At 36.6% G+C, this 14188-nt stretch overlaps 1 protein-coding gene across 3 annotated transcripts in view; it reads right to left on the reverse strand.

Moving 5' to 3' along the window:
• Positions 1 to 14188, reverse strand: part of LOC110835917 (hemicentin-1-like) — an 87334-nt gene that overhangs the window by 67136 nt on the left and 6010 nt on the right. For 2 of the 3 annotated variants that reach the window (XM_087340318.1, XM_087340319.1), the window contains exons 2-6: positions 7553 to 7782; positions 6167 to 6289; positions 3809 to 4205; positions 2333 to 2517; positions 1534 to 1606 (exon numbers count right to left, since the gene is read on the reverse strand). In XM_087340318.1, coding sequence (XP_087196444.1) covers positions 1534 to 1606; positions 2333 to 2517; positions 3809 to 4205; positions 6167 to 6289; positions 7553 to 7782 — 1008 coding nt within the window. Of the gene's footprint in view, positions 1 to 1533; positions 1607 to 2332; positions 2518 to 3808; positions 4206 to 6166; positions 6290 to 7552; positions 7783 to 10242; positions 10376 to 14188 lie in introns of those variants that run through there. The other variant, XM_087340320.1, reaches the window with a different exon arrangement.

Below are 14188 nucleotides of genomic sequence, written 5' to 3' on the forward strand. Positions count from 1 at the left end.
TTACATCAACGAAAAAACCCTATAACTATTACAATGATCGACTTGCTAATGCTGTGACTTTGTGAGCAAAATGCAAAAATAATGACTGTTATAGTAGGCTTTAAAGGGTTAATTAATTCACCACCTGACTCTTCTGATGTAAAGCTGTTAGGTACTGTACATGATTAGGTATGAAGATTTTAGTGCATATCTTTTAGAACAAAGAAAATCAAAGAAATACTTTTTGGATAGGATGCTGGGCTACAGCATTACATATATACTAAAATGTTGCTTCACATTTCCTACATGTACTGTGCAAGTATGCATTTATTTGTGCCCACCTACTGACTTATGGTAAATGTCTTTATTACCTTGCCATAATAGAATAGAACAAAATTTATTACATTCCATAGTTCCTTCATATGCCTCAGCCAAGGATGTAGAACATGTCAGCACAAATGCAATGCTTATTTCTAATACAAAAATAAATTACATAGTTATGACAGTAATTTACAGTCAATTACAGTATTACCATAAAAATAAATACACAAGAAAGCATGACCACTATAGCTTGCATGTATTTATAATAGCCAAGAATTTTTGGTCGAGTTAAATTCTTCTATGGAGTAGGAGTGAAATAGGAAATACTCATTTAATGCTGGTTTAACTTCTTTATGATAATTCAGACTTTTTATAGTGGGGGCAAGATTACTGAGTAGCTTAATTCCAGTACAGTAAACACTTTTTTGATATTTATTTAGTTTAATGCTTGGTACATAATGGTTATATCTGTATCTTGTACATATATTGCAGATATCTGAGTTTCTTTGAAATTGTTCTGTGTTGTCCATTACAAATGATAATAATGAGCAAAAATTCACTAGCTAATAGAAGAATATTGAATTTCTTAACAATTCCCTGCATGAGGCTCTTAGTGCCTGCCATTATTACAATTTCCTTTTCAATGTAAAATACTTTTTTCTCTCTGTTTAGTTTCCCCATAAAAAAAAATCCATATGACATGACTGAATGAAAGTAAGCAAAGTAGTCAAATTTTGAAGTATCTGTTTTCAAAAATGATGTGACATTCCTCATGCTGAGCTTCGTTTAGGAATAATGTACTGAATATCTGTTTTCCATATTAAGTAATTGTCAATTTATATGCCAAGAAATTTAGTTGATTCTACTTCTTCAATTGTTTTATCCTTATACCGTATATCAAAATTAACACAATTTTTGTTGGTAGCACAAAATTTCATGAAATTTGTTTTGTCAAAATTTAGTGTGAGTTCACTGGCTTTAATCCATTTCTTCAAGCTAGCAAAGTTGTTATTTATTAAAATATGGAAACAGTCAATTTCTGAATGTGAAATAATAATAGTAGTATCATCCATAAATGGTATGGGTTTAGAATAAAAGTTAATGGTTGGCAGTAAATCATTTTTATATATGAGGAAAAGCAGAGGACAAAGTATTGACCCTTGAGGAATTCCATGTTTTATAATACCCCAATTTAAATAGGAGCTATTATCAGTTCAGTGTAACTATTCTTACCTGGACTTTGTCCAGTAATTGCTGTAGGTGATATTCTCTTCAGAGGGAAGCCATCTCTGTCATATCCATCAACCTTAAAAAAAGTACAACAACCTGAAACCAATTTTGAGGTAGTAGAATCCAAGGATTCTATCTTACTAATACCAAAGTTTACCACTGGACAAGATACTGAACAGTTCAATCTATCACCCACAGTACATATTTCGCTATGATCAACCTTAATGTTATCCTGCCATCTTCTTAGTTTTCAAAGTAGATTTTCATGAAATTTTCCTACAAAAAAATTGTATAAATTTACTGCATGGCCCATCTCAGTTACATGTCCATGCTATCATAACGTTCCTAATTTCACCACCCTAACAACAATATGTACTCTGTACAAATCACAAAATATCATTTTATGCAATATCCTGCATTCTGTACTTCCTGGAAATTTGTAATTGTCTACTTTCAACACATATTTTAATTTTCATTCCAGCCAGATCATTCCACACCAGAAGACACATAGCTTAGATACAAAATACGACTGGATTCACCAAGCTGTGCTTCAGTTTTGACTCATTTTAATTATTTTAAATTCAAAACAATATTTTACTCCTAAGTTTATTACTATTGAGACATCAGGAGAATGAGTAAGTTATACAGTTCCGGTGCAATGACTTTGAACATATATTCAAACCTAATGATGGCCACATTAGGCTGAAACAAGTATTTCAACAAAATAAAACTACTGAATGTGAATGATAATCAACAATAATAATTCATCAGTGTATATTTCAGTCTGTATCTGAGTACTTACACCAAGGTGAAAGAAGTCATTAGGTGGAACAAACATGGATCCTTGGTATAGGCCAGGCTTGTCAGAAACTGAATGCAGTGGAATTTCTTGAAATTCGATCCCTTTTAAGTCTATTAACTTCAAAGCTGTCAGGTTGTACACCATGCCTGACTGAGTGGCTTCAACTAACACTGAATTTTTCTCACCTATGAATAATGATACATTTAGACAACACAATATAAATATAAATTATCTAATTGTTTTCATTAGTGATTTAATTAACTTCATTAATAAATTCTTTCAATAAGACTGTTGGATTATGGGCAAACAGTTTTTGTTAAGTGGTTTGTAAGTTTTAGTTGTCTCTCTTAACACCTGTTTCTGACAACACCTAAGAAATATTCCAGAGTGTTATTAATATGACCACTATTAAGAATGCTGAATAATTCATAGATTTTTAACTGAAAGAACATTTTAAATTCTTTAAATGTTGATAATGGGTACCAAATAGGGGGCACAATTATACTAAAATTTCAAGCAAGATGTAAATTTTCTGAAGATTTGCGAAAACCAATGAGTCAATGCACTGAAATTGTCGGACATGTCCATGGCATTTATGGTCTTCAAGTGATGTTATTATACTGACAGGTTTCCTTTAAATTATTCATTATTTACAATATTAATGGCAGCAGTCATGAAACTTCTGAATATTAATCTTGTATGCTGACTGCTAGATCACCATGGTGGTTAATATACTGATAAATAAATAATGAGTTTTATAAACTTTCATTTATTATATTTCATTCCTTTTATCATGAAGATTTGACTTCAATGGTACATACAACAACCTGTCACAACAGTGGAGAAGGGACAGCCTTCAGCTGTCGCTTGGCAGCAGTATAAGGTGTCTGTATCAAGAGGAGTTCAGTGTTATCACATTTTACTATTTAGCCATTGCAAGTCTGGCCTTAACCACCTCACTCGGCTGTGAGATACGCTTAACAAAAAACTTGTGAGTTGGGCTGTCTACTGCATGACACAACCGAAACAGGCCAAGGAACACACAAAAGCAGTCAATCAACTCCAATGTATAACGTCTTCTGAATGCAATAAAAGACTATCAGGTTATGAGCCGCGTCAGGTGGCTGAATGGTGAATAAACCACATCTTCTGCCAACGTTTCGAGAACAATCTCTGCTCTCATCCTCAGGACTGCTGCAAAACAAATCTAATTCTTTGTAGTGTGCTTGCCAATGACTTGTAGCCTGAGAGTCTTTCATCAACTTCAGTCACCGCGAAAGCTTCACTTTATACGTCTTCTGAATAGTTTTCACAAACTTTACAAGAAAAGGGATACTCTATAGTTGTAACAAAACAATTTCAGATTTAACATTTGAAACCATACAAACTAACGAATGAAAATGGCACAGGTTCATATTTTAATCCCCAGTGGCAGTAAATATATTATTAATTAAAATATTCTGCATAAAGTCTTACCTTTAAGTGGTCTGTGGTAAGTTTCTTCCATCTTATTAGTGACAATAGTAGAAAACCCAAAGTTAAAATCAACATCACTAAGACCAGTTGACCTTACTGAATGTTCTGAATCACTGATAACTTTGACTTTCCACTGTCCCGGTTCAGGTTCAATAACATTCACTGCTTTAATATTCTGAAGTGACAGCACAGTATTTAACTTTGGGGGACCTTGTACAGGCTTGCCTTCAGGATTCATTACACCAATTTGAGGGTTTAAACCTGATACTGACACAGTAAACTCTTGTAGGGATTCATCAATAAACAAGTCGTGTTCGTCTGTTGAAGGTCCAGGTTTGTTGACAGACAGCAAGTTGACTTTACGAGACTGCAAGGACATTCGCACAAATTTCAACACCTGTAACAAAAATGTTCACTTTAATAGCTGCTCAAACAGACTCTGATTATAATTGATATTGACATGGCCTAAAATAAAGTTAGCACATAAATTTAATTTTGGTTCATATGATCCCTAATTTACATACAGCAGAAATTAGACTACCCAGTTTCACAAAATCAAGTATTATACAAAATAGAAGATGCTTGACATAAGGTATAAATTCCATTAAGCTTTATTCAGTATGATAATAGTACAGTAGATTGTATTGGATCAGAATAGTGGAATTCATTTGTTTTGCTTCACTGTTAGAGAAACTACATACAATAACAAACAGAAGGCACAGGTTCCATCTTACATAATATATTTTTTTACAATCAGAGATTTACTAGGGCAAATGTTTTGACCCTGCAGGGTCATCATTAGGCCTGAACAGATACATTTACATAATCTGAGGTCTCAGATTCTACAGAGTGCAGAAAAATAGCACATGATAACTGTGGGAAAGGGTAGGAAGCCTTATAACAAAACAAAATATAAAAGGAAAAATTATCTACAAGAAATTATATCCATCATATGAAGCAAGTACATTAATCACACTGTGGGAGGACCAAGGGACATAAGAGTGTGATGTACAGCACAGGAAATATGAAGATACATTCTTGCAATACCACAGTCGACAGTAATCAACACTCAGTGCACAGTAATAGTTTTACGCTGGAGATAGGGCTTATGCATGCCACCATTCAGACCAAAATGTGTTTCACCAGCTGAAGGAGACTAGAAACATCACACAAACACCACCATTGGTTAGGGGTCAAGTGTACAAATTTACTAAATAATTAATGAAAGAATAACCGTTCTCTACTGTACCACTGCTATTAATACTGGTTTGACCTTAACTCTGTGCAGCAGGTGTGAGAGCACTTAAAATCAGGAGGCCTGCTAGAAAAAGCTGTACTGCTGCTTGCTTATGCAAAATGGCATTTGAACAACAAATTTCTACAGCAAGATAATGATCAAATCTGTGTAAAATATTTGCCATGTAATGTGACTGCATTAATTCAGCCTATGGGCCAAGAAGTGAGTGCCACAGTGGCACTGGAAGCCTTCTCGAGCAACACACCGATAAGCGTAAAAAAACCACAAAATTTTTAAAGAAATTAACATTCTCAGATATTATTTACAAACTGTCAAAGACATAGCATATGGTAAAGAAAACTAACATAAGCAGAAACTGAAAACTATTTTTCTGGATACTGTGGAAGAAGAATGCCTTGTTTTGAAGAAGCTGAAGTTTCAGCAGCACAGTCAACCACCATTTTGCATGGTATACCAGACTGTGAAAATGTCAACGCTGATAACATTTCTGAATTGTCTGATGTCGACTGTAACGAGCCAGGCAATTTAATGCTGAGCACAATAAAATTTAAAAGTGTATTGTCAATTGAAGAGTTAGCTTGCAAATTTTAAATTCTGAATGCTCCTAGCTGAAGAAAAAAGAAATAACACATATACTATGCAAGTGTTACCATCACTAATGTCCACATAAGCATAAAAATTGATTGCAGATGATATAGAAACATGAGTGTCATTATCACTCAACATAAGATATATTGACTTACCTACTTATTAACAAACAAAACGAGAAAATTGTAATCTAATGTAAATACTTTCCACAGTTTTTACCAGAATATAAGAAAATACATTTTAAACATTGTTTTCTTCCTTCTCATCTGAAAATTTATGTCAGTGAGATTGCATATTTAATGATATGCGACAGTATAATAAATTTTAATTCGTTGCATTAGCAATAAATAAAGGTCAATAAGCACACATTTCCAGTTGCAACGGCAGAGTACAGATGAGATCTAAGACATATGTGGCACAGACAAAGGTAGTTTATGCACAAAATAAGAATGAAGCTGACACTAGGCAAGAATATCATAAGACAGTTTTTTAATTATGACTGATTTACACACCTCATCCACATCAGTTTTGTTTATGTGGTATACTTGGCCAGAGCTGGTAGATGCAATTTTCTCAAAAACTTGGTATCCAACATGCTTGTTATCTCCACAGTCTCCGGTCATGACAAACACAACCTGCACAATAACAATGTTAATACATTACAGTAGATATTCCAGCAACTGTTTACAAGAGTTAAGTAAATACTTCTAATTGTTTTTGTCTGCAGTACACACCATTCAGCATGGTGTGGATTGGTGGTTAGCAGGATTCACAACCCATCAGTACATGGGTTCGACCAGGACCGCGACATTTAACGCTCCTGCTGTGACCCCCTTGCGAAATGATGATGAAAGTGGAGTAATTGTTGGGATGTCACAGAGAAACCAGGGAAACCCCGGAGGAAAACTCCGTGATGCCTAGACCACGGCCTTGCCCAATACAAGTTGTAAATCTAGGCACTGTTGGGAATCGAACCCGGGACCCCAGTATTACAAGCCCAGCGTTCTAACCGCTAGACCACCTTACGGCAATACTTATAATGTGGGCAGTCTAGTAAGCAGGCAAGTGATATTCACATGCATAACCCCCCTATTTATAAGTGTAAAACATTGGTGTTCAGTAAAGATATTTCTCACATGTCTTTGTCGCTTTCTGCCACTCTGCTGTTCATACTATCATTGTTCATTTATTTGTTTTGTCATTACTGATTATTTTATAATTTCCTATGTCATAAATTATTACCAATAAAGTTTATATCAAATTAGAACAATCACAACGTGTTTCAATCTGCTAGTAGTGCAGCACATGCCACATATTTCATATGGACTTACTTAGCTCTTGTGTACAACAGACAAATATCATTTTAAAAATTTGGTTGAAAAGGGAACCCCTAACATTATTTAATAACTATTTTTACTCAGCAGAAATAAATACTTATTTATTTTAAAATGTTTTTTTTATACCATTACTTGTATTCAGAGAAAGAGAGAGTGAAGGAAACATCCCTTATAAGGGCCTCTGGGACCCATGAGAAGTCCACTAGACATACCCAGAAGACAGCCATCTTCATATTACTATGTACGATTTGAGGTTTCCACAGCGGTGAGTATGAAGATTTCCGTCTTCTGGGTTGTTGCGCCGTGTAGTATGGTAGATGTCCACCAAGGTTTCAGAGGTCATACTGCCTCCGTCATCAGGGTGATAAACGCTTCATGGCGCAACAACCCAGAAGACAGCATTCTTCATATTAGTACTTATCTATGTCACTCTTTAAAAGCACTCTCTTCTAATTTGCATTATAGTACATATATTCCTTTGCATGGATGTGCATACTCATAATTATACTTCTCTATTTCAATCATCTTACTAAAATGTACTAGGTACTGCAGCTAGATTACTTGACTGTGTTTCCTTTGAACAAGAGCTAGCACGTCAGTCAACAGGTTGTAGTCCTTAGCTCTGGCATCAGTAAAAACATAAATAAAAGAATTGGGCAAGCTGACGGTCAGAGCCTCTTTCACTGCCCCTACTGCCATCTCAGGACAGTCCCCACCTCCATGGACTGTTATATTCTGCAGGCTCTCTCGAAACTCGTTGTGGTCTGTTGTAACAGTGACGGGCCCAATTTCTGAAACACAAAGATAAGCAGATAAAAATCTTCAGAAACCTAGTCTTATTTTCCCATTACTATATGCATTATTTTGTAATAAATATAATCTGAGTTCACTATTTCACAATTATATTTAGGTTAAATACATCTGTGAGTTTCCTCTGAAAAGTAATTAGTCTCATATGAATGGTAAATTAAAGAACGAGCATCCACAGGGCAGAATATTTAAATTTCCTTAACAGACTAGACAACAGAGTCACACTGGTTGTTTGCTATACAAATAAAGAGGATGTAAGATTTGAGGTTTTCACAGCAGTGAGTATGAAGATTTCTGTCATCGCCCTGATGACGGAGGCAGTATGAACTCTGAAACGATGGTTAACATCAACCATACTACACGGTGCAACAACCCAGAAGACAGAAATCTTCAAATAAAGAGAATTTAGAAACAAATCAAGGCCATTCACAAGAAGTTACCCTCAAATCAGCATATCATGTATAATAATTTCTTAACTCTCCTGAGTTTAACTCCATACTCTGTAGATTCTTTCTTATATACCTGGCAATGAATTTAAAGAATGGATTTGGATTTATTTAACAATGTTGGAATTCTATATGGAGACAGGACATTCCCAGGAAAAGGAGCTCAAAACTGAATTTAAATATTGTGGTTTAAAGCAACAGTCCGCTATCATCGATTAAGAGCCATGTGATGCATCGATGTATTCTGCAAAACATCAATTCCCCTGACCCCATTCTCTACCTCCCTGCACAAATACAAAATTAAAATACAGAAAACATTTTCTGCCATAATTAATAAGTTGTTTTTGTTATGCGCAAATCTATGATCATAAAAGTAAGTACGTGTACGTTTGGCTGTGAGGCAAGCAGTGTAGAAGTAATGGCCAACCCATGTATTATTGCACTCAAACATTTGTATTCCTTAATGTTGACATATAAATCTCGAAGCTGTAACTGCACTTTACTGAAACTGTAAATGGTCATGAAATACAGGTTTGGCTGCAAGAACCACTTCAGTAAATTTATCAAGAGAAATAGAAATTCAAATCTAGAATTATTTCTCACTGTCAAAATTACAAAATTATATGTAAACGATAATTATATATCTAAGAAACTTTTCTTTTTGCACCTTTGCAGCTACGGAAGGATCTACAGGCAAGCAGGAGTGGACTCACCTGGTTTTTGAAATGAAATATGATTTTGTGTCAAACAACAAAAAATCAAGAAAATGTGTAACATTTATTCTTACTTAAATAGCATTAGCAATAATTTCACTCATCAGTTTCTGATGTTTCACATTAATTTACTTTGTCGTCTAATCTTAAGTGAATATAAAACACGCCACATGGACGAACATAAGATGGCAGCAGTTTCATTACATCATTACATTTTCTTCTGTAATCTGACATGATTATGGTACAATATTCCCTCCTCCTGGCTAGACATGCATAAATTTGGTGAAATTTAAGAAACGTACATTACTACTGCGACATATTTAAAAAAATATATTTAACTCCAAACTCAAAAGGGGAATTTTAAATTGTAATACTTTTACAAAAACACATTTTTTATAACAAGTGATAATTTTCATCACAATTCAGAAACTATATAAAATATCATTTCTGGCTATCTTTTTAATAATATCTGCAATCAGAATGGTAAACAGATGCATTCATGTTTCCTGTGTTTTTCCTCAGGCATAACCAAAACCCATATGTATGGAACCATGTGTCTTTGGAGAGTGACAAACAAAATTCCAGAGTCTAACATTTTTTACAATTAAAAGGAAAAATGCAATCAGAATTTTTAATTGTGCACTGCAGTTAGCAGTAAAAAGTATAGAAATGACATACTTCTGGATGCAGAACATTAATAATTCTACTTATTTGTAACTTCATTCTGGCCTTTCCAACCGAGACGTGTCATAAAAAATTAACTAGATTTGGAACTAGTTTCATAAATTCAGAATGAGGAAATCAAAAGCTGATGATTTTAAGAAACATCACCAAATGAAAGAAGTGGTAAAGGAAGACTTCGCTAAAAGTCAAAAGCAATAGTTTCAATTTCATTATTGTCGTGAGTTACATCTGGTGTTTTACTTAAATCAGTATAAAAGTCTCAACTCTTTCGGTGTAAAGCTTTCTCTTGCTTTTGAGTTGTTTGTCTTCATCTGCATCTGCACAATTTATTTTCAATATTATATTTCATACATTCGTCAGTTATTCTGAAATTTGTACGAAATTTGAAACATTCAGGTTCCTGCTTTATATTATGCTGAGGTTCATACTTTTCAAGGTACAAATTGTTCATTTCTTTATTGACAAGTCTGATGATAAATAACGTTTTCCATTTTCTGCACAACTGTAGCGAGATGCTTGCTTGAGGAACTTCTTATTTGTAACTTGATATGATGAAGAGTCTCCTCTGTAACATCATTTGGTCAATTATCATGTTTACCTCAGCAATCTCCAGGTGGGGTGATGTTTTCAACCATGTAAGTTCCAAGACGTTCAACACAACTTGTAGAAACTCCATGGAATGCACAAAATGCTTTTTTTTAAATGATGTACTCCGCTGAACCACCTCTAACCTGCGACAAAAGTGAATTGATGTATCAGAGTGAAAGAACTAGTTGCTAAAATGAAAAGGGCTTTCATATTTAACTTGGTTTAGATATGAAGTCCAGATTTCATCTGGATTATTACGTAAAAAGAGCCGTGGAAGTTAAATAGCAGTATTAGATTGAAATCTCAAATATGTTCGCGGCCTTGTAAAACTTGGGTGATACAGTGGACGTCAATATAACTTGTGAAAGATTCACAGAAAATACTACTATTTCAATGAAAGAGAGTATTGATTATTACAAGTGAAAGCAGCACAAAACTTAGTTTGATGAAAAGTGTTCAAAATTATTAGACCAAAGGAAGGAGCTAAATTAAAATATTTGCAAAATCTGAATTGAATAAATGGAGTTCATCCAAAAAATGTAAGATGTGAAACTAGAAGAACTTCCAGGAATTATGAATTGGAATGTGTGAAACATAAAATTAATGAAATTTAAATAAACACTCCCGCCACGGTGGTCTAGCGGTTAGAACGCTGGCCTTGTAATCCTGGGGTCTCGGGTTCGATTCCCGACGGTGCCCGAATTTATAACTTGTGTTGGGCAAGGCCGTGGTCTAGGCAACACGGAGTTTTCCTCCGGGGGCTTCCCCGGTTTCTCCGTGGCATCCCAACAATTACTCCATTCACACACAGAAGAAGGCAATGGCAAACCACTTCTGGATCATCTGCCAAGAACGTATATGAACAGGTCCCAGTCCGAGAAAAGGATGGAAGGATCCTGTTCATATAGACCTGTCGTCAGACAGAACACTAAATAAATAAATAAATGATGGCCACGGTGGTCTAGCGGTTAGAACGCTGGCCTTGTAATCCTGGGGTCTCGGGTTCGATTCCCGGCGGTGCCCGAATTTATAACTTGTTTTGGGCAAGGCCGTGGTCTAGGCAACACGGAGTTTTCCTCCGGGGGCTTCCCCGATTTCTCCGTGGCATCCCTACAATTACTCCATTCACACACAGAAGAAGGCAATGGCAAACCACTTCTGGATCATCTGAACAGGTCCCAGTCCGAGAAAAGGATGGAAGGATCCTGTTCATATAGACCTGTCGTCAGACAGAACACTAAATAAATAAATAAATGATGGCCACGGTGGTCTAGCGGTTAGAACGCTGGCCTTGTAATCCTGGGGTCTCGGGTTCGATTCCCGGCGGTGCCCGAATTTATAACTTGTTTTGGGCAAGGCCGTGGTCTAGGCAACACGGAGTTTTCCTCCGGGGGCTTCCCCGATTTCTCCGTGGCATCCCTACAATTACTCCATTCACACACAGAAGAAGGCAATGGCAAACCACTTCTGGATCATCTGAACAGGTCCCAGTCCGAGAAAAGGATGGAAGGATCCTGTTCATAATATGTCGCCAACCTCGTGTAAAGGAGACGGCGTAATAAAGAAGAAGAAACAAACACTAATTAGATGCAAAAAAGAATTTAAGATAACCTACCAACCTAGAACTAACTTGAGTACAGATAAGAATGATAATCCACTTGCTAATTCCCACAGTATTTTTAATAGGAGGAAAAATCACTTACAGTAGCAGTAGCAGTAGTAGTAATAGTAGTAGTGGCAGTAGCAATGAGTTAAAGATGCAACAACTGCTGAAGCTGTTTTTGTATCTGCTGGTAATTAAACAATCACAATATGATGACAGATTTGGATTGGGGATGAAGATAATTTTTAGTGTCTACAAAAAAGTATACAAACCTCTAAGACCTTCTGTCTGGGGGGGGGGGGGGTCCCCCCCCCCCATTGAACATTCTTACTACAGGAATAAAATCAGCTTGACAAAGAGAGTAAGATAATAAATGGTGCCCCTCGAGTTCTCGAAGAGACTGGGAAGGCACTATGAACTACATTAACATACAGTCCATGACAAGTGTCCTAAGACGGGCATTTAGTGTAAGATTGGATTGTGTAGGGGCTTCTTCATAAAAGGTTCACTTTTCATAAAACAGCTATAAAGTATGGAAGATGATTATAGGTTATGAAACAAGAGGGCCTTCATTTCAGTATTACTTGTTTCATGTCTCACAGCTTGTTGCCCTGGGTACGATCCTAGTCCCTTTGCCAAAACAAACACACATCAGTATTAAAACCAAGATTTACTTTTGGCTATTATTTCGAAAAAGATGCATTTGCGATCTCATGTTCATAGGAACATTTTTTCTTATTTTTGATCCTGGAACACGCACACGAAGTTTGTAAACATACTTCTGACTCACCCTGTATACCGAAACCTTATTCATAAAGTAAACAACGTTGCATGCATAGCTGAAGTTGAGTAAGAGTTGAGTGAGTGAAGTTAGATCAGGGGATTGTAACCTTGAATTGTGCTAAAGGTGTTTGTACTGTCCACAGACCAGGAGAAAAGCCCTTCGAGGGGAATTTGTTTGTAGTGCGGTGCGGGGGGAATGTTTACTATCAGGTGGACTAGAGGGCTGCTATTGGTGGGAAGTGTGATACGTCAGAGTTTTACGCTACTACACAGACTGAAAACATCAAGCCGTTAAGAGTAGCGTGTTGTGAGTGCACCTGTACTGCGTTCTGTGGGTGTTGCGATAATATTCTAGATTAAATCGCTGTGACTCTGTGAGGTAATCTTAAAGCTGTACCCATTAGAACACATGAAAGCCTGTCGTCTGTTGTTCGTTCAGTGGTTGCGGAACGAATGCTTTTAGGATGGGTCGTCACTCACCGCGAAATCTTGCGCATGCGCGTATATCGAATTCCTAGCAGGGATTTTCTCCTCATCTGTGGACTGTACGTAGGAGAAACTGACCTTATTGAAGGTTACCCACAGCTTCAAATAACTTACAAAAGGGTGAGTATGTAGAAAAAACTGAATAGCTATGGTGGAGAGTTGAATGTTACGAGTGTGAGGTGTGGACTAAGAAAGAGGAGGAAAATTCCCAAGAATAGACTCAATAAGAAATTATGAAATAAGGAGAAGAATCATAGACAAAGTGAAAGAGAAATTATTGAAATGGTGTGGACATGTAATGTCCATGGATATGTAATATGAATGGAAGAAGACAGATGACCTAAAGTATATATAAGTGGACACCACCAGAAAATTTAAGACCCGCACAGCCAAGGAGGCTGTGGAAAGAAGGCATTTTACAAGCTGTGACTAACACAGAACTGGAAACAGATGATGTACAAGACCAGCAGAAATAGTGTATGGAGACAGAAAGCCACTTTAAAATAAATGCACACCTATCAATCTGTTCATCAAAGACTCATCTCTAAAAAGGACTGATTGCCATTGGGTTAGTTCGTTTTAATTTTCAGCTTGCCATACGAGGTGCGATCGGAAAGTTTCCAGACTGCGCCTATAAAAACCCGTACACTTATCTCAGGTATTAAATTCATCCATCACCCTCGAAGTAGTTCCCCTGGGAGTAAACACAACGATCCCAGCGCCGCTGCCAAGCCTGGAAGCATCCCTCGAAATCTTTCTTTGTCAGCCTGTCAAGCACCATCTGCGATTCTGCCTGAATCTCTTCTATCGTCTCAAATCTCCTTCCCTTTAGCTGAATTTTCATCTTTGGGAAGAGGAAGAAGTCACACGGAGCTTAGAAAGGAAGTTGGGGTCGGTTCTTGCAAGATCTTTGAGCTCCTGACAAACGAGAAGTCGATTCTGCTTCTGGTCCTCAGACAGGATGCGTCGCATGTGGAGTTCTTCCTTTAGAATCAGCTTACAGGTCCCATAGCCTATCCCAACAATGTCGCACAAGTCGTTGATGGTACGACGTCGATCTTCGTGAATGGCCTGCCGAATCTTC

Source organism: Zootermopsis nevadensis, unplaced genomic scaffold (assembly GCF_977971745.1).
Source record: "Zootermopsis nevadensis isolate Lab colony 2312 unplaced genomic scaffold, Znev_1.0 Znev_ptg000061l, whole genome shotgun sequence".
NCBI lineage: Eukaryota > Metazoa > Arthropoda > Insecta > Blattodea > Termopsidae > Zootermopsis > Zootermopsis nevadensis.